The sequence below is a fragment of the Penicillium paradoxum genome (genome assembly GCF_028828445.1).
Source record: "Penicillium paradoxum strain IBT 22861 chromosome Unknown utg000006l_segment0_segment0, whole genome shotgun sequence".
NCBI classification, from domain to species: domain Eukaryota; kingdom Fungi; phylum Ascomycota; class Eurotiomycetes; order Eurotiales; family Aspergillaceae; genus Penicillium; species Penicillium paradoxum.
In genome coordinates, this window is record NW_026643184.1 from 447,712 (window position 1) to 466,970 (window position 19,259).

At 49.0% G+C, this 19,259-nt stretch overlaps 8 protein-coding genes across 8 annotated transcripts; 3 read left to right on the forward strand and 5 right to left on the reverse strand.

The window, feature by feature from the left end:
- Nucleotides 1-1,764: 1,764 nt before the first annotated feature.
- Nucleotides 1,765-2,962, reverse strand: N7457_006667 (uncharacterized protein; the record flags this gene model as incomplete). Its single annotated transcript, XM_057177711.1, has 3 exons — nt 1,765-2,468; nt 2,530-2,879; nt 2,937-2,962. The coding sequence occupies 3 exons, from the start codon at nt 2,960-2,962 to the stop codon at nt 1,765-1,767; spliced, it is 1,080 nt and encodes a 359-aa protein (XP_057029455.1).
- A 2,054-nt stretch (nt 2,963-5,016) lies between these two features.
- Nucleotides 5,017-6,376, reverse strand: N7457_006668 (putative aminotransferase; the record flags this gene model as incomplete). The annotated part of the gene is made up of 3 exons (XM_057177712.1): nt 5,017-5,752; nt 5,809-6,260; nt 6,344-6,376. 3 exons carry the CDS (start codon nt 6,374-6,376, stop codon nt 5,017-5,019), a joined length of 1,221 nt encoding a protein of 406 aa, XP_057029456.1.
- Nucleotides 6,377-6,758: 382 nt separating this feature from the next.
- Nucleotides 6,759-7,286, reverse strand: N7457_006669 (uncharacterized protein; the record flags this gene model as incomplete). The annotated part of the gene is made up of 2 exons (XM_057177713.1): nt 6,759-7,022; nt 7,107-7,286. The coding sequence occupies 2 exons, from the start codon at nt 7,284-7,286 to the stop codon at nt 6,759-6,761; spliced, it is 444 nt and encodes a 147-aa protein (XP_057029457.1).
- A 325-nt stretch (nt 7,287-7,611) lies between these two features.
- N7457_006670 (putative Snf1 kinase complex beta-subunit Gal83) lies at nt 7,612-9,085 on the forward strand (the record flags this gene model as incomplete). The annotated part of the gene is made up of 3 exons (XM_057177714.1): nt 7,612-8,351; nt 8,404-8,983; nt 9,038-9,085. The coding sequence occupies 3 exons, from the start codon at nt 7,612-7,614 to the stop codon at nt 9,083-9,085; spliced, it is 1,368 nt and encodes a 455-aa protein (XP_057029458.1).
- A 570-nt stretch (nt 9,086-9,655) lies between these two features.
- On the reverse strand, nt 9,656-10,843 carry kae1 (O-sialoglycoprotein endopeptidase; the record flags this gene model as incomplete). The annotated part of the gene is made up of 2 exons (XM_057177715.1): nt 9,656-10,470; nt 10,492-10,843. 2 exons carry the CDS (start codon nt 10,841-10,843, stop codon nt 9,656-9,658), a joined length of 1,167 nt encoding a protein of 388 aa, XP_057029459.1.
- Nucleotides 10,844-11,160: 317 nt separating this feature from the next.
- On the forward strand, nt 11,161-12,793 carry N7457_006672 (ribosomal lysine N-methyltransferase; the record flags this gene model as incomplete). The annotated part of the gene is made up of 3 exons (XM_057177716.1): nt 11,161-11,311; nt 11,432-12,033; nt 12,089-12,793. 3 exons carry the CDS (start codon nt 11,161-11,163, stop codon nt 12,791-12,793), a joined length of 1,458 nt encoding a protein of 485 aa, XP_057029460.1.
- A 584-nt stretch (nt 12,794-13,377) lies between these two features.
- On the reverse strand, nt 13,378-15,311 carry N7457_006673 (uncharacterized protein; the record flags this gene model as incomplete). The annotated part of the gene is made up of 3 exons (XM_057177717.1): nt 13,378-14,493; nt 14,550-15,035; nt 15,153-15,311. The coding sequence occupies 3 exons, from the start codon at nt 15,309-15,311 to the stop codon at nt 13,378-13,380; spliced, it is 1,761 nt and encodes a 586-aa protein (XP_057029461.1).
- A 445-nt stretch (nt 15,312-15,756) lies between these two features.
- Nucleotides 15,757-16,623, forward strand: cnaB (calcineurin regulatory subunit B; the record flags this gene model as incomplete). The annotated part of the gene is made up of 5 exons (XM_057177718.1): nt 15,757-15,871; nt 15,943-15,995; nt 16,053-16,126; nt 16,224-16,558; nt 16,613-16,623. The coding sequence occupies 5 exons, from the start codon at nt 15,757-15,759 to the stop codon at nt 16,621-16,623; spliced, it is 588 nt and encodes a 195-aa protein (XP_057029462.1).
- Between the last annotated feature and the right edge of the window lie 2,636 nt (nt 16,624-19,259).

A 19,259-nucleotide genomic window follows, 5' to 3' on the forward strand; every position in this document is an offset into this window, starting at 1 on the left:
AAAGCACACACTCTCTATTTACCAGTCCGTTATTAAAAAGGGGTGAAGCCTAATTTGGTTAGGTGGTGAATATACTCTGTTTACGAGCACTGGAGTGGCCAGTAAGCTAGGTACCACAGTATCTACTTGTTTCGGGTACGGGCCGACAAACGCAGTGAGTCAACCTTGGAAGTGTACTTGAGCGTAAGCTGATTTCGCACTCTGCTGTACATTGAAGCAACCTCATGCTTAGAGTACCGGGCAGGAACTAGTGTGACTCACCTCCAGAATATGAGTCTGACATACTTCCACTACACTACCATGCTGATTGATTCCGTGTCTATTTCTTCACTCAATCAAACCAGGGTCTCCGGGATATGGACCCGGCGTTCTTCCGGCTATAATAACATGCTGATTGATAAATAGTACGCTTTTTCACTAAATCGCAACGAGGGTGCTATCTTGTCGGCACAGAAATATACCTAAAGGCTGGGGCAAATGAAGTATGAGATCGTATAAGGATAGTGGGGCATCTGATCCGCCCTACTAGCGCATGTATCCCACCAATGACGTTTGAGATGCTCGCGAAAATGTGGAGGTCCAGGCATGTCGGGAAGACCCCTCTCCACATCCATTCCATGTGAGGTGTAAGCATGTAGGGATGTCCACGGGTCTTGACTATCTACTCCGTACGGAGTATTACACGTTGATTCAGCTTACAGGCAAAATATGAAGAGCAATGTACGAACAAGTTCTGATGGGTCTTACTTGGAAGAGATGAAGGTTATCAATAACCGCCTTTGGACCGTATGTCACTGCCAATGATAGCGATGTGTCTCCCAGGCGATCCTCTGGATTCAAATCTAAACCTTCCATTGCAAGCAATAACCTGACTGTATATAGATGTAGCTATATGTACTCCATAGGTACCTACATCTACATGTCTCCTCACTGCTGCTATCGATAGAGTTGTTCGTCCTTCGAAATCCCGGCTTTCCCGTTCATCTCCGGCTGTAAGTAATCAAATAGTAGGACATTCAAATGAAGTATCCTTTTCCACGGAATATTGCCACATTTAACATCTTTCTAGACACGGAATAGCCCACACAACTTTGATATACCCATGCATACTTGGTTTGCTGCAGTAAAATACCAGCAGAAGACCAGGCTGTAGAGGTAGGTTGAGTTTCATTTAGCTTGCGAGATATTCTGTGTAAGAATATAATGGGACTATTCTTTGTACACTCTATACAGACACAGTGTTGGTTTGGAAATAAACTGATGCTAGTTCACTCAAATGGTTCCATCTCGAGCTTCGTGGTGTCTATACATTGTAGGCAAATTAATACCATACCTTCATTGGCACTATTTCTCATTCCTTCTCTCAGTTTTATGATCTATAGACTTCCAAATGTACTTGAGCTTTACTAGAGCCTCTGTTAAAGATTCTGGAGTAACGTAAGATTCGTATATCCATTTATGTCTAGTCTCATTCTCTATTTATCCCTGATCTCGACTCAAGCATCGCCTGTAACTTTTATCTGATTTGTCTTTATTATTGGTTACCCTAATTTCAGTCTACATGGATCTACCAAGGTACATGTAGTAGATTAAAGGTCAAAGGAATATAAGCATGGATGCTCACTGATGCATTGGTGTTATATGTAGATAGTGATCTGGCTTGATATTAAGCTAGGTACCAAAAATGTTGGAAAAAACAGAAATACTCGATCAATAAACCCCTCAGTGGCTGTGAATTCTATTCAAATGGCACACATACCCTCTTCAGATTTGGTACGTAAAACTCGGGAAGCTGGGTACCGCTCCATTCTTCCACTGGTGAATGCCCTCTCTCAGAGCCTTCAGCTCCTTATCTTTCTCTGCATTCTCCTCCTCCAACTCCTCATTCCTGCTGATAAGATCCCCAAGCCTTTCTTCCAACGCAGTTGAGATGGTTGTCAGCTTCCGGGCAAGTTTATGCGACAGATCGACCATGAACTCTCCTCCCTCTGTGATAAGCGTATCCAAATCCTCCCCACCGAGTGCGGTATATCTCAGTGCCACAAATTGCGATAGCAGATTCCTCCCGTCGTCACCAGTCGTGGTCGTTTGATAGATAAGCCGGATTGCGTCGGCCAAGTATGGAAAAGGGCCTTGATCGGACTTTTCCAGGGCAACAAGCACTTCTGCGAGACTATTCAGGGAGAATTGCTCCAACTTGGAAAAGTCGAGCTGACGGGCAAAGGAGTATACTTTGGCGTGAAAATAGATCTCAGCGGCAGTGTTTCCCTTGGCTTCTTGGTCTGCGTCTTGATCTTCATCTTGGTCTTGGTCTTGGTCGATGATCTTTGATTCCGAGACCTGTTCGGTGGCCAGATTGACTCCACAACATTGGTCCAAAGGAGTCAAGGGTCGATCATTCAAATCACACTCTGAAATGGCCTGCGATGGTGGTGACTCTGGGACCGGCGACAGAGGCTCTGCATCTGCTGGTGTGGTTTTAGTGGTTTATTCTTTTCTATGTCGCTCTTATATGATAATGTGATTTACTACCTTCAGGAGCTTCCTCGATGTCATCCTCTGTGACTTCTGTCGCCTCACCATCCTCGTCTTCCTCTTCTGTGAGCACCTCCTCCCCCGCATCTGCTGCGTCATCCTCATCAACTGCCTCTGAGCTTCCGAGCGGCGTTTGATAACTCCCAGAGTAAAGAAAGCTCAGTACGCACTCCACGGTCTGCTCGTCAAAACCGGACCAATCGATCACATTCTCGTATTGATCAGTCGACTCCTTCAGCCGAGCATCAAATGCGGGGTGGGTCTCAAGGACACCATGGTGGACATAGTAAACAGAATCATCGGAGCCCACAATGATCTTGACTGGTGGCTTTGCAAAGATCGACCTGTGGGAGAGTTAGCGACGTGGCGTGTAACTTGTGGGACTCCGTGGCGATATATACTTGAGCGTCCTGGGTTCGGACGACATGGTGATAGCACAGGGAGATATATGTGTATATTATCAAACAAGGCAAACTGAATATTCCATGCGAACAAGTTACGAAGATCAATATGAAACGATAGTGCGATGGTTAAATAAGAAATCCGCTGCATCCCAAAAGCAACCAGTCAGTCCCCGTGACAAAACGAGCCAAGAGGGATACCTAGGTACTACCTCTTGGCTGGCAGAGAGGTGCTTTTGACATGCACTAAGACCCAATCATTTACTTCAACTCAAAGCAGGGCGAGGTTCTGACCCGTCATACGACAATTAGGCTGTGACATTCCTTACGGGCGACAATAACAGCAAGACCGACAATGTAGAAGATACGCCACAGTCCTTGGCAGTCCGTCCCACCTAGTTCGGTTAATGTAGCTATATCACTTTCTACATACATCTTGGATAGCTAAATATAATATGTAGTATAGAACAGATCGAATTGGACTATGTGTTTTTAGCGATTCAAGGGAATATATCCGGCGACCTGATTGGCTGGATCGGGTACTTGGCTCGACTGGGAAAGAGTGGGACTCTCTTCTGTTTCTCCCTCAGACCTCTTCTTGAATACTTTTACCTGCAGCACCTAAGTACTTTTTTGACCAATTCGATTGGCAATGCTGCACCGTCGATTCGGTAGCGATGTACGGAGTATTGGTCTCCCAAAGAAGACGAGATGGCTGTACGGAATGCCGACGGAAGAAAGTCAAGGTAGGAACTATATTCTTGGCCACTCAAACATCGCTAATATCTCCGCCCAGTGTGATTTGAGAAAGCCCACTTGCTTACGCTGCAGTCGGTTTCCTAAAGAGTGCAGATATGATATCAAAATCATCAATCATGAGGCCAGGCGGAGTGAAGCGAATCATGGCGCCAATGAGAACGTTAGCCACGGCTCAATTCCTATTGCTCGACAGCCTATCTTAAACCTATCACCGTTTCTATCATCCAAGGAGACCCGGTTTTTCATGCATATTTTCAGCACGGAGACTGCCCCTCGGCTGTTTCCTGCCGCCCCGGCGCTTTTTCTACAGAGAATGGTCGCCAGTTCCCTGGAGACGCCTCATCTTCTCTATGCCCTACTCGCATCTGCATGTAGTCACCATAGCCGACTTGTGAAAGATACAAGTCCAAAGTCACGATTTTCCTGTCTAAGGTTTACAAATTTGTCAATTTCTAGCCTGCGATCGACTCTTAGTGAAGGAAATGCAAAGCTGACAGCCGAGACTGTGACTACGGCAATGGCCCTGTGCACCAATGATGTGTGCAACGGGAACATGCAGACATGGCGGACCCATCTTGGTGGGGTCAGGCGCCTTTTGGCTGCTTTTTTAGAAAGTCAAGGAAAATTGCACATTGCTGATCCTTACATTCAGTGTCTGGTCAAGTGGTTCACGACAATGGACGTCATCGCGGGGTTATCAGGACTGACAACTGGTTCTGTCTTTAGCTCTGATACTTGGCTACTCGGGGAGCCTTTTGACCATTTGGGTCGACATGTCGACAATATCTGTGGATATTCCATGGAATTGGCTCCACTGCTTGGCCGGCTATCGCAATTGGTACAACAAACAAGCCAAGATAAATCCCCAATTCGACACGAATTCATAGAAGACGCTCATAGTCTCCAGACTGAGATCCTCTCCCTTGTTGAATGCAAAGTTTTTGATGGAGATCACGTTGAGCTACGGAGTACCCATCTGGCCTTTGTACACGCTGCTTTATTACATCTCCACTGGCGAGTTCAAAAACTCCCAAAAGATCATGATACCGTGAAGAGGGACATCAAAAAAATTATAGCCGCAGTTGAACATATTCCACCCCTCTCTCCTGCAAACATATTGATTCTTTGGCCCATGTTCAGCGCCGGATGTGAGACTGATGATGTCAAGGAACGCGAGTTTATACACAGCCGAATGGGCTACATGCAGAGCCTTGGACTGGGAAACTTTACAAGAGCAAGGGCGCTTCTGAGTAAATTCTGGGAATCTGAGACTTCATTGCCCTGGGATACGTATTTTGCGTCTCTGGGATTAGAATTGGTTCTATTCTAGGGGGCCTCGCATTCCCTCGGCAAGCGGCAGCTTGTCATACTCATCATGCATAAACCGTCTCAGGGAGCTCAAGCCATCAACTAGCACCTGGCTGTCCTGAACATAGCCCAACCTCACATATCCATGGAAGTCCACGCCACCACCAAAACACCGACTTCCAGGGACCAGCATCACTCCGGTCGTTTCCTGGAGGCGCTGGCAGAACACAACGTCGTCGATTGCTCTCCCTTTCTTATCAATAAATTTTATGAACGCAGTCGTGCCAGCCTTGGGCTTTGTCCACCCCATAGCCCATTTGAATTCTTCGATGAATCTCTCGAGGACTTCGAGATTCTGCCGAGACAGGCGAAGATTGTGGTGCAACAGATTCTCCACACACGGGGTAGACAAAGCGTGGGTCGCTACACTATCATCAATCTGACCAACCGAGATGAGTGTGTAATCGCGGGCAGAGGCACAAGCTTCAATAATCTCAGGATTCGGCGAAGCAATCCAGCCCAAGCGGATCCCGGCCAAGCTGAAGGCCTTGGACATGGACCCCGTCGCGATGACATTTTCATATCCAAATTCAAGAATGGATGGAGGAGCCTGATCAGTGCCGAGAGAATGGAACAGAGGCCGATAAACCTCATCTGAATGGATCAGGATATCATGTTCACGGGCGATATCAACAATCTTTCGTAATTCTTCACGACGAAGAATCGCCCCAGTGGGGTTCTGAGGATTACTATAGACTTCAGTCAGAAATGATCCACCCAATATATCACCAACGGCAATACATACTTCAAAATGATCATCCTCGTATTTGGCTTGACCAAAGACCTCAACATCTCCAGATCCATTTCCCATCCATGCGCGTCATCCGACCGCCACAGACTAACCTCCGCGCCAAATGACTCAGGCACGGAGTATAACTGCTGATACGTCGGGTATTGACAAATGACATGATCACCGGGCCCGATGTGAGTATAGAGTGCCAAGAAATTTGCCTGGATAGCACCGTTTGTGACGAGGATGCCATTAGCGGAGATCGGGCTTGATTCAGACTGCGAATACAGGTTCGCAATATTGGCCCTCAGTGCTTCTGATCCCCGGATCGCACCGTAGACCTGCTTCTGCGTGTAGTCTACTAGATCCTTTTTCGAGGACAAGGCTATCAGGTCGTTGAGGGAGATGGAGGCGCAGCATGTTTCAGCCAGGTTATGTTTTGCACTGGTTTCGTAAAGGTCCATCCACTTTTAGATGTTAGTATCTGTATACTGAAGTGGATGGTTCTAGGATTGGAAGTGAAACAGATATGAATTTGAGGGTTGCTTACTTGCTCGACGGCAAACGGGCTGATTCGAACCATTATGCCCTGGAAATAGAATGAGAGGGGTAGCTGCTTGGTGTTCAAAGAAGAAAAAATAATCTTCAAAAAGGAACGGCGGGTTTTGGAAGTGATTTTATACATATCGCTGGAGAATAGTTGAAGATAATATGATTGGCTGGATCGCATATATGGCCCAATTAGGAAATATTGGGACCTTGGCCCGCCAGACCACGAGTTGTTACATATTCAGTCTCAGGTGGGATATTTCCTTTCTTCCAATGATTGGACATGGCGCATCGATTGCTTAAGACAGTAATTAACGGTCTAAACTGAGGCTTGTGTCTGGTCCAGCCTGAGTGGTATCGATTGCTTTGTATTATGGAACATCATGTACTAGGCTCGATCGGTGGGTATTTGTACATTAATTTGACCCATAGCTAGTCTCCTCTTCCTCTAAAATCGTCGAGTAAGGTAGGAACTTGCGCTCCTCCACCTGCGCCTCAAAGTAGTCGAAGGATGGATTCAAAGATGCAGAATTTAGAAGCTCCTGCTTCCTACGAGGTCTTCGTATTTCATTTGATCCTTCAATGTGCAAGGCTTGCGTTATGGTGGTTCCGGTGAAGTATAGAAGCATGCCTGCAGTAGCTCCAATGAGAACGGCCATGGTCATGAAATAGATGAATGCCTGTTAGAACTTAGTAATTGCTACCCTCGAGGAGCTATGGTACGTGAGAAACGAGCAATGAGACATAGCCATCACACTACGTACCTCCAATCTGATGAGAATTCGCAAGGGAAGCAGAGTCAGGTATAAAACAACATGTCCAAGGTAGATCACTGGTGATGCGAGGAAGAGTAGGAATGATAGCAAGTAGGACAATAATTGGAGTAGAACGCCGAAAACGAGCGACAGAGGGTATGTCAAGGGCGAAAACCAGCCCATCATCATTATTATTATCAACGCGCCCAGAAAACCAGACCACACATCTCGACATCTGTCCTGATATCGAAGTAACACGCGCCGCGGTCCAACTGCCAAGCCCTAAGCCCTATGTTGCCGTATTAGGCTTCCGGCGTCATCGTCCTCTACTGTACTTTGACAATGTGAGTACATCAATCGACTTTGATTACTGCCCCACCGCCAATCCTGACTCTGAGCTGGCATCGGAAGTGTCTTCCTTCAGCCTGCAATTGTGATTTAGTTCAAACCTCTCCTCTTCTCCACTTGCAGCAAAACCTCGCCCCAAAGTCCCTCGCACCTTTCCCCGCCTTCGATGGGCAACAACCCTTCCAAGGGCCCGGTGAGCGATGCGCCATCAGCCCATTCTCACCACAGCTCTGTGAGCGAGCGCAAGGTTTCCCGCCGATCCTCCCACAATACGATCTCAAATCCCAAGGCCGTCGCGGTTGACCCATCCGCCACTAAGGAGACAGTCGCTGGGCACTCGGCAGGATATCAAAGATCCTTGCAAGAGCGCATTCCACCCCGAAATGCCCCCGAACCTTCACCTAAGAACATAGAGAAGCCCCGAAAACATGATCCACGGACAGTCGAGCCCTCCCCGAGCAAGGACATCCCATCTCGCGACCACTCCACCCCGGTCCAGGTCCCGATCTCGCGCCATGCTCCGGGGCGCGATCCTGTGGCACCATCGGCCCCGCCCCTCAACTCGTACTATAGCGCATCGGCACACCTGCAACGTCCACCGCGGCTGCCATTGCCAATCGGTGATGCCAACACCACACCCGGATCACCCATCGCCGGCCCCGAGGACTCGCATATTCAATCGCTCCCTGCGGATCGCCTTTTGAATGAACAGATGGATATGAATACTGCAGCTTTGGGTCATACGACCATTGAAGATGAGGAGCTGCTTGATGAGCTTCAGCCGTATACCATTAGCGGAGCCGGCAAGGCAGTCCCAGTAGTCATTGAATGGACAGCACCTGCTACGAAGGTTTACGTTACGGGAACCTTTGTTAACTGGGAGAAGAAATTTCGCCTGCATAGAAGGTGAGTCACGCAAGTAGCCTGCGATTCTGAAGCCTCGATTAACGCTCGATAGTGAAAATAACCCGTCCGTTATGTCGACTACTCTGAACCTTCGACCTGGCACGCACCACTTGAAGTTCATTGTTGATGGAGAAATGCGCGCTTCTGATAGTCTGCCAACTGCAGTGGACTTCACTAATCACCTAGTGAACTATATTGAGATCAGCGCAGACGATGCTCATGACAAGGATTCCGCCGTTCAACCGGGGGCGCATCCTCCGCAAACCGTGCCGGATTCATCTAAGCAGGTCCACCCAAGAGATTCAGAGGACCGTACTCCAGAACAGGAGGAACTCGAGGAAGAGGTTCCGCCCGGTGATTTCGGTGATGCCGTCCCTCAGTTCCTCGCCGATCTGGATAAGGAAGAGGATAGCCCTGAGTATATTCAGGCAGCCAATGTCATTGGAGATACGGCTACCCCGCCCAGTCTGCCTCTCTTCTTGGGCAAGTCAATTCTCAACGGCACAACCCCCATGAAGGATGATAGCAGCGTTCTCAACTACCCAAACCACACGGTTCTGAACCATCTGGCCACGAGCAGTATCAAAAATGGTGTCCTGGCTACAAGTGTGACAACCCGGTATAAAAGAAAAGTAAGTCATTACTTCATGAATTTCTCGAGGGAATTTGACTAATCGGCTGTACAGTATGTCACCACCATTTTGTACAAACCAACTGGCGATATTACCGAATGAGCTATGTTCAAACATATAGGTGGTTTTCTATTGTATGCATATGCTTTTTTGCGTTTTCACCAAATATTGGCTTGCGCATGTTCTAGTCAATCCAAGCCGCAGAGATGAAAGGATCTATCGACAATTTCATCCCTTGTCCGAGCCATTTGCCCTTCCCGGTCCTCGCCTGTCCGCTATCTGCTCAGGTGCGCTCGGGTTGCTTCGTCGATAATGGCAACCAAATACTAATTCCAGCTTACCCGGGCATTGATTGCAGCCAAAGAATTTGAATGCGTTGAAAAGTCCTTCAAGGAAATCACACCATATTGCATCTTTTTCTCAGGCGTTACTTCTGTGTTGGGTCAGGGAAAGGATTTAGGGTTAATCATGGGCAAATCATACGGCTGCACAGGCGCTTGAATCTATGCAAGAATATTACAGATGTCTGGAAAGGCAAGATGAAATGAACACTGAACGTCGAATCACTTCTTCTTCCTCTCCAAATCCCAAATTCAAAAGGATATTGGTTCCGATTCGCTCAATTCATAACACATGATATATCTTTTTTTAAATTAGGTCAAAGCACCGATATCAATCCCGCCACTTCACAAACACTTCATCCGTGCGGAATCGCTGCGTACAAGTACTCTCGCTCAATGGAGTCCGGAATCCGGTTCCATATGCCAGCATACCAGCCTGTGCAATCATGATTCCGTTATCGATGCAGAAGCGCTCATCCGTGGCATAAACACTTCCACCACGATCCCTTGCCATAATACCCATCATCTCCTGCAAGCGCTCGTTCGAGCCAACACCGCCAACAATCAGAACCTGTTTTGACCCAACATGCGCCATTGCGCGCTCGGTGATCTCAACAAGCATGGAGAAGACTGTCTCCTGGAGGGAGAAGCACAAGTCTGCGCGCGTGGGCTTGCTTTCCAATGAACCATCTGCAGCTGTAGACTCCCCAGCTCTCTGTTCATCCTCCTTCGCCTTCGCCTCCCCGCCCAACCCCCACTCCTTAGCGAGGCCATCAATGGCAGCCAGAATTCCAGAGAATGAACAATCCATACCCTTTACGACGTAAGGCAGATCGACTAGCTGCTTTCCTTGCTTTGCTAGCTGTTCAATGTTATATCCCGGTGCTGGGTCGTTGGAGATGTGCAGTGTGCGCGCAAACCGATCTAGACAGTTTCCTACTGCCATATCGAGCGTCTCGCCAAAGATGCGGTATCGCTGGGAGCTGTACGCGATGACTTGTGTGTTACCGCCCGATACATATAGTACGACGGGGTTTGTTGCGCCAGTGATGAGGCGTCCCATTTCAATGTCTAGGAGGTACGAGATGTCAGCCTTTTTTTTGTTCCAGTTGCGCTTTTCAGCTAGAGAAGACAGCACATATGGCACTATTTTATAGAAATACATACGTCCAACACAGTGGTTCACTCCAACTAGCTCTTTGCCCCATAGCAGACTCAACATCCGTGCGGCGACCACCACGCTCTGTAGTGGGGCACCCATGCCGGGGCCCTTGGTGAAGCAAATGCAGTCCACATCGTCGACAGAGACCTTGGCTTCTTTGAGAGCCTGCTTGACCAGCTTCACAACCCATGATCGGTGGTGGCGCGCGGTATCCTTGGGCAAGAAGCCCTCGCCTGGCGGGGAGACGTAGGTGTGTCTGATATTGGCGAGGACCTGGGGGGGACTACCGTCCTTGGGATGCAGCATAATGCCGATGCCCAATTTGTTGGCAGAGCCTTCCATACCAATTGCGATCATGATGGGCGGTATTCCAGAGTATTAATTCAGATGAAGAAAGGAAGCCAATGAAATGCTATGCAATTGGTATATGAGTCTTGATGATTTTCGTTATCGTTATCAGGGGGCGTTAAAAGCGGCACCCGTCGCTTGGCCGAACTAAACCCGGCCACGGGAGCTACTCTCTCTCTCTCGACTCTAGTTTGCATACTCCCAACTGTCTTCTTTCCCCTCTTCTCCATTATTTCCTTTCCCATACAGTCTCCTTTCCATTGGGTCTATCATCGTGATCTCTTTTTGTCTTTCTCCTCTCTCTCCCAACTGGGATCCTTTTCACCATGTCCTCGACTACTCACTTCCCCGACGCCGAGGGCTTTCAACAACAGTCTGACAACTTCATGTCATGGCTGCAAGCCACACCAGGAGTGCAACTCAACTCTAAGATCAGACTTGCAGATCTTCGAGCAAATGGTGCTGGACGTGGTGTCGGTAAGTTCGCAAAAAATCAATTCTCCAAACACACAAAAGTGCGCCACGGAGTGTCCCCCCAAAAAATGAGGGGCCCATAAATGTTGCAGTCAATTTTCTAACATATTTCCTGGGCTCTAGTGGCACAAAGCAACATCCCCGAAGGCGAAGAACTCTTCTCTATTCCACGCGCGATGATTCTTGCTGTGCAGAATTCGGAGCTGGGTACTCTGCTCGGGGAGAATCTCGAGGAACAGATGGGTCCGTGGCTTTCTTTGATGCTGGTCATGGTATATGAATATCTCCAAGGAGAGAAATCAAGATGGGCTCCATACTTCCGAGTCTTGCCTTCTCGTTTCGATACCCTGATGTTTTGGTCGCCTGCTGAACTGCAAGAGCTGCAAGGCTCCACTATTGTGGAAAAGATTGGTCGGTCAAGCGCCGAGGAGTCAATCATGGAGTGGATCGCTCCCGTCATCGCAAAGAAGTCGGCTCTATTCCCGCCTCCTCATGGTCTCGCGTCTTGGGAGGGTGATGCTGGTCACGCCGCCCTAATTGAGTTGTGCCATATCATGGGGTCGCTCATTATGGCTTATGCCTTTGACATTGAAAAGGCTGAGGACGATGATGATGAGGGTGAAGCTAATGATGAGAGCTACATGACAGATGACGAGGATGAGCAGCTGCCTAAGGGTATGGTCCCACTTGCTGACCTCCTCAACGCCGATGCGGACCGAAACAACGTAAGATCACGCACGCCCTTTTCTTCCTACTCCAATTCTAACTCACCTAATATAGGCTCGTCTTTACCAAGAAGAAGGGGCGCTGGTCATGAAGGCAATCAAGCCAATTCAGCCAGGCGAGGAGATTTTCAACGACTATGGAGAAATTCCCCGCGCAGATCTCCTCCGCCGATATGGCTATGTCACCGACAACTACGCTGTATACGACGTGCTCGAGCTGTCTTTGGAAACCATCTGCCAAGCTGCGGGACTTTCTGATGCCAACGCAGAGTCTCAACCCCGACTTGAGTTCCTCGAGAACCTGGACCTTCTCGAAGACGGCTATGTGATTCCCAGACCTGTGAACGCCAACCCATCTTTGGAAGATATTCTGCCAGCCGAGTTGGTCGTTCTTTTGACCACACTCGCTCTCCCCGCTGCGGAGTTCGAGCAGCGCTTGTCCAAGAAGAAGGCTCCTAAGCCAGCGTTGGATGCCAACGCAGCTGCTATCTTGATCAAGGCCCTGCAGCAGCGACAGGCGCAATACGCTACCTCTTTGGCCTCAGATCTCCAGCTCAGAGGTTCGCTTTCTCCGTTGTCTTCATCAGGTGCTGGGGATGAGACTGCCCGTCGAGTACGGATGGCCCTCCAAGTTCGCATTGGCGAGAAGGAGGTTCTGCACACTGTCTTGGGCATGCTGCAACCCGCTACCACGGGGTCATTGAAACGTTCTGCCAATGATGATGGTGAGTCGAGACAATTTAAGAGCCAGAGGGTATGAAGTCTGAAAGACTCTACGTCTTTGTGTGACCAACTACCACGACTGAGATCAGTCTGTTCTACTGAACCCAACAGAACCCAAAAGAAAAGTGATTTTTGCGAGTGATTAAATTGTTTTAGATTTTCTGAATGTTTTTGAGCCTTTTTCTTTGCCCTCCCATTCGTCGCTTGCATCATAACTTCGGTTATCCATCATACAAAGGCTGCCCGACACCAGCCAACACCACCGAAATTCGGGAAAGAAAAAAAAGATACTATGTACACTAACAAATGCAGACGGGTCCAAGCTACGAGTAGCTGGCACCTGCGTCGAAACGGAAAGTCGAGGAAGAGAGGTGTGAGAAAGAGGTGGGCGGAAACGCGAGGAAAGAAAAAGAGAAAAGAAGAGATATCAGGCTTCACATGAAGCCAGTATCCTTCGCCGCCCGCGGAAATCGTCGAAACATGAGGGAGTACTAAAACTACAAGTGTGGTAAAAAGGGGGAAAGACAAGGAGACGAAGGGACGAGGAAAACAAAATCACGAGGGGAACGCCCGCCAAATGCTGTGAACGAGGAAAACAAAAAATGATGAGGGGGGAGTCGGTTAGGTCTCTGACACTGCCACCGCAACCGGTCCGGGATTGGGACCTGGGTGCTGACCGCTTTGGTCTTGCAGTCGTCGCTGAGCCTGTGCTTGGGCTTGGACTGCCTGTGCTTGCGCCTGCGCATGAGCCTGGGCAGCCACTGCAGCCTGTTCGCGCGCCTTGGCCATGGTGATAGCCCGGTGCTGCATGATTTGGATGCTATACGCATCCGTATCATAATCGGGCTCTTCGTCGGAATCTTCTTGGTCGAACTTGAATCGGTCGGCCTTGATAGGGTCCATCTCAATTTTACGACTCCCCATGTTCCGACGGTCGATCATTAACCGGCCACCACGTCCAACTCTTCGTCGGAAAGATGGCATCCGGTGTGTCTCGTCATGGAGTTCTATGGCGTGCGAAGCAAGCTTGTCTTTGGAGAAGAGCGGGCTGGTAACATCTAAGGAAGTCTCCATCTCGCCAGATGATTCTGATGATGGAGGGGTTGGCAGCTGTGCCGTGAATGCGGGTCTGAAGGCAGACACATCGAATATCCTTTCCGGTGAAGGAGAAAGTGGGGCACGGGTGTGATCCACGTATCCCTCGTTCCACTTGATGTGCTTGGTGATGTTCTGTTTGATATCGCGCAGAATCTCGTTCTCTTTCTCCGCCTGAACGTCTTCCAAGAGTTGCAGATCCTCTGCACCTTGTCCAGCCTTGAGGGGCATACGCAGTTGAGGGGCATTTGAACGTTGGGTTGGCATATCGACCACCCTCTTCTTTGGCTGTGAGAAGAAGGTCAGCGCATGCACATTACGAGCAGTCAGATCAGTCATGCTTACCTTTTGGTTGATGAGGTCTTCATCATCGTCCTTAATGTTGAGCTTGCGCTTCATCTCCTTGACCTCACAACGCTGCTTGAAGAGGTGTCGCTCCATGGAGAGCATTTCCTTCCGAGCAATTTCCCGCTGGCGCACCAAAGCAACAAGCTCGCGAGCATCTTCCAACTCCTTGCGAAGACGTCTGAGCTTTTCTGCACTCTGTGCATCTCTACCACGGGTCTTGCGGATCTGGCGGACCTCGCGTCTACGGAAACAGACAAATGGATCACTGTCGTCGGTGTCTTGGCCAGTTTCGAACTGCGACGATCAATGTCAGTGATATTACATTGCCAACGATATGAGAAACAACATACCTTGAGTTGCGATACAAGAGCATTGTTCTGCACCGCCATCCGACCCGCCTTCCAGTGCTCATAAATTTCTTTGGCAAAGGGCTTCATCGGATCTTCTAAAGATGTATCCATCATGTCTTGCATTTCGGCAAACGACAACACTGGTGGGTTGTCGATCGATGCGTATGGCTGCTTCAACTGCGCCGTTTCCTCAAAGAAATTCATGATTTCCTCGAAGGTATCTTCCGAGCACCGTTCCGCAGATGGTTCACGCTTTTGGTTCAACGTCTTAAGGAAGACATCGTCCTCATCCGTCATGTTGTACGGACATCCGCAACAATCCTCGACAGTCGAGGAGAAGCGGATGTACGTCGCAGGCTGGGAGAAGACAGGAGGGTAGAGTTCGTCATATTGAAGATTACTGAGAATGGTCTCCGGGGTGGGGATATGTGCCTCATTTACTTTGCCCTGGGCAGCGGCATTAATTGCGCGTTGCAGGTGAATTTCCTAGACACGATCCAAGGTCAGTATGGGCCATTTTATATTGGGGTGAAAATTTTCATGTCATTTCGGCGATCTTGTCACGTGACTGGGATAGGGATGATGCTAAAATTAGGGACTCACCGACTCCTCGGCCTTTTCGACGCCGGTTTCGATCTGTTGTAGAGCGCTCTGGGTGTCATCCTCGATGGGATCGATGTCTGACTCCCGGACAACGGGGATGGATGCCTTGGAGGTGAGCTTTTTAGGGCGCGTCCTCCCCAGGCCCCCGTACCGAGTCATAGCGTCGGGACGCGCAATAGGCCAACGACCATGGGCGGGAACGGGGTAAAAGGGGATCAGTAGAAAGGTCTGGTTATGCGCTTTCTCGTAGACGTATTTTTGAGATGAGAATGGATGGAGGGGGGGAGATATTGACGACTGAAAATGGGGTGATTCAGGGCTGGCGGTTGGGTTGACGTTGTAATCTCAGCCGGCGGTGGCCTGTTTTGGCCGAGTGCACGGCCTCAGGGGCTCGCTTGCCTGTCCGCTTCCGGTTAGTGCGGGGCTGGGCGATATCAGATTCCCCAGGGCCCTTGGCAATAACATCTCTTCCGCCTCCTCTTTTGCTATCTTGCTTGATCTACCTCTTCGTAATTGGTGGTTTCATAGTTTTGCCACATCTTCTTTGGTATCTTTCATCGCATCGCCCGCCCTTTCACTCCGGTTGCTCCTTTAACCGCCCAACATGGATCAGTCCTCCTCCAACGAGCCCAACGCCGCTGCCATTTACGATGCGCGCAGACGCCGTGGCTCCGTGGGCACCACCCAGCTCTTCGATAACATTGTGTCCACCTCCAACTGTACGTTTTCCACGGTCGCATAAGGGTATCAAGATGATGGATCAGGCTTGTGACTGACTGAGCGGTAACAGTCAACCGGGATGAGGTGGATCGTCTGCGCAAACGCTTCATGAAGCTGGATAAGGTTGGTTGCGCGGCATGGAATTCCGACGGGTGCTATCACATACTCAACTGTCTACAGGATGCCTCCGGCACTATCGACCGCGATGAATTCCTTTCCCTCCCCCAAGTGTCGTCCAACCCGCTCGCCACGAGGTTCGTTGCTCTCCCCGGATCACATCCACATCCACCCCCACACTGCCGATCTACATATACAAACAGACTAGCTTCTAACGCAGTACTTCCATGATAGAATGATCGCCATTTTCGATGAAGACGGTGGCGGTGACGTCGATTTCCAGGAATTCGTGACGGGCCTGTCAGCATTCAGCTCGAAGGGTAACAAGCAAGAGAAGCTGCGGTTTGCATTCAAGGTGTACGACATCGACCGCGACGGATATATCTCCAACGGTGAGCTGTTCATCGTGTTGAAGATGATGGTCGGCAACAACTTGAAGGACGTGCAGTTGCAGCAGATCGTCGACAAGACGATCATGGAAGCCGATAAGGATGGGGATGGAAAGATCAGCTTTGAGGAGTTCACAGATATGGTTGAGAATACGGATGTGAGCCTCAGTATGACGCTGAGTGAGTTTTGATCTTACATTTCTCCGGGAGATATCCGTGTTAACCATTTACCAGACGAAATCTAATTGCCCGTCTCACTGGTTGAGTGGCAATATATCCAGCTGTTTCCTCTTGGCGCCTGACTTCTGTTTCTTTTTTTCATTTCGACATGACATGACTCAATGATCAGCGACGTGTTTGTAGTTTATTTCGATTTCGATATGGGAAGAACATCTGATATCTTTCCCATAACCACTTTTCCATTGGTCTAATCTCCTCTCAAACATGAGATCAAATACTACCCTGGAAAGTATGCGCATGAACCCCCGAAGTATATCAAAGTAACAATCCCTCACCCCCAAACCAACATCCCAACCCATCCCTTCCCACGAACCCCTCCCAACCCCCGATCCCTACCGTACATTCTCCGTCGAGCCAATACCAAAAAACCACACCCAGTCCCAAGACCAAAAAAAACAAAGCCTTGAAGTTTCAGCCGCATGAATCAAACCCCCCGTTCCCATCCCAACCAACCCTGATCTCCCGACCTCGGCACAAACACCAGTTCAAGATCTTTCCTTCTGGCCTGCAGACTCGTGGACCGGATGACTTCCAACCAACGAGTCGGGCCCGGAAGAGCAGCCACAACAGCAACCCACGGTGATATAGCGCACTGACATTCTGTCCACTCCCCCTTGACTATTCTCCCCTATTCCGAACTGCATATGTACTCTACATCTGCGCTACCAATCCCATTGGTAAGAGTCAAGTGGATCCAATTGGACCACTGATATGGACAATGGTCTATGGTCAATGTCTCCCCGGACTAATTCAACATTTTGTCTCCGGTATATCTCCGCTATTCGTCCATCCAGTATCCTCGGCGGTGTTTGTGCTTCCCGACTGGATAGCTGGGCTGGAGAGCGTGAGACGATAATTTCGGAATTCCGAGGCACTGGATTCGCTGGGTCTGCAGTCCGAGATGGAAGTCGTACAAGGCGAGGCACTGGATTTTCCAAAAATAAGTTTTTCGTGTTTCGTTTTTCTTTATCATTTGATGAAGAGATACGGAGTACAGAATAGATGTCCTCTTATGGTTTTCACGGGAGAGGGTTGGGAATGGAGGAAGGAGAGGAATGGAAGAAGGGGGAGTCATGTTACTTCGAACTACTTGCCTGCTACTCCGTACATGGATCTCGGGATAGCAGTGTCTCTTCATAGCAGAGATTAGGAAGGGGGGTATGTGTTTCAGGAAGATTTGTCAAGGCCTCCTAAGTTGCGATTGGCTACGGAGTATTTTGGTGGGATTGGCTGTGAATCTGGGGGATTTTAGGCCCAAGCTTTTGTTTCTTTTTCTTTTGTTTGAGAATGCTTCTAAGATTAGTTATTTATCCTTTGTCTGACAGGTCTGAAGGGACATCTGAAACAAGGAGTGACATCATTCTACGGAGTACTCTGTACGGATAGATGGCTTTCATCTACAACGGTATAGTTCTCCAGTAGTCGGGAGATAGTCAAGGCGATTGTCTAACAATGTAGTCTGTTGTCCCTACAAGATTGGTATTATTATTCCGTTTTTCTCACTATTCCCAACGCAAACCAAACCCAGTTCCCGCCGCGTGTTTTGTACTACCGGCAGGTCTATCTAACGTGTCGGGCTGCTAGTTGCGGGCCATCCAGGCGCACCGTGATCTAGGAGTTTGGTGCAGTCCGTTCGAGGATCCTGATATTTTCAATGGCCTGATTGATGTATTCTTTGAGACTTTCTGATTTGCACATCTTTTTTTTTTTTTTTTTTTCTCTTCGTTGTACGTTGTACATCCGAAGGGATGTGCATAGGACTCTGTTTCGGGGTACCTGAGATCCCCCGGAACCCGTGGAAGTAGGTTAATGTTGGTAAGGTTCATGTGTAGGCAGATCATTTCCGAGTCAGAGTTTGCCAGAGTATAAAAGACAAACAATGTTAGCCGGATCTACGACGTCGTAGCCGCATTTCCAGGGTGTCGGATCCCGTCTGGGAGATAGTCTACTCCGTATGTATACTCCGTACGGAGTATTGCGTACTTTATGGTGGCATCATTCACGATCCATCGCGTAGTATTCCGTACTCCGCCGTACTTCGTTGAGATCATGGCTCCCCTGAGACTCGAGACATCAGAAAACCAAATGTATGTGGCCGGGCTTGGTCGATCCAGCCCCACCAGTGGAACTGTTTAGATTAAACTAGTCGATAATCCTCTGCATCTCTGACTCGGATCTTATTCTGCTGATATGATATCTGACGTATTATCTCATTGTCAATCAGCCTCACTTGTCCCTCTCTACCTCGGTCCAAAAGGACAGAAGTCCCGAGCCGTCCAGAGGTACTCCGTACATATGCATCTCGAGGTTCCAGCAGCTGCCCGGCTAATCTCCCCGGAATGTAAACGCCCCTTTTTGACTCTGTTCATGTATTCCTCTTTCGCTTTTGCTTTTTTCCCCTTTCCTCTCTACGCAAGGGAGCCGATTGTGTCTCATGTTCAGTATCAGCCCCAGGCAACATGGGCGTTACACCGAAGAAGAAACGAAAAAAAAGAAAGGAAAAAAGAAAGGAAATGGGGGTTCCCACCTGACCTCGCGAGCTGAACCCCTTATTTACCTGGTAAGAGGCGTAATAGGTGTAATAGGCGTAATGGTCCCCGTAATAGTAATAGGCGTAGTCGTAATAAACGAGACACAGCAA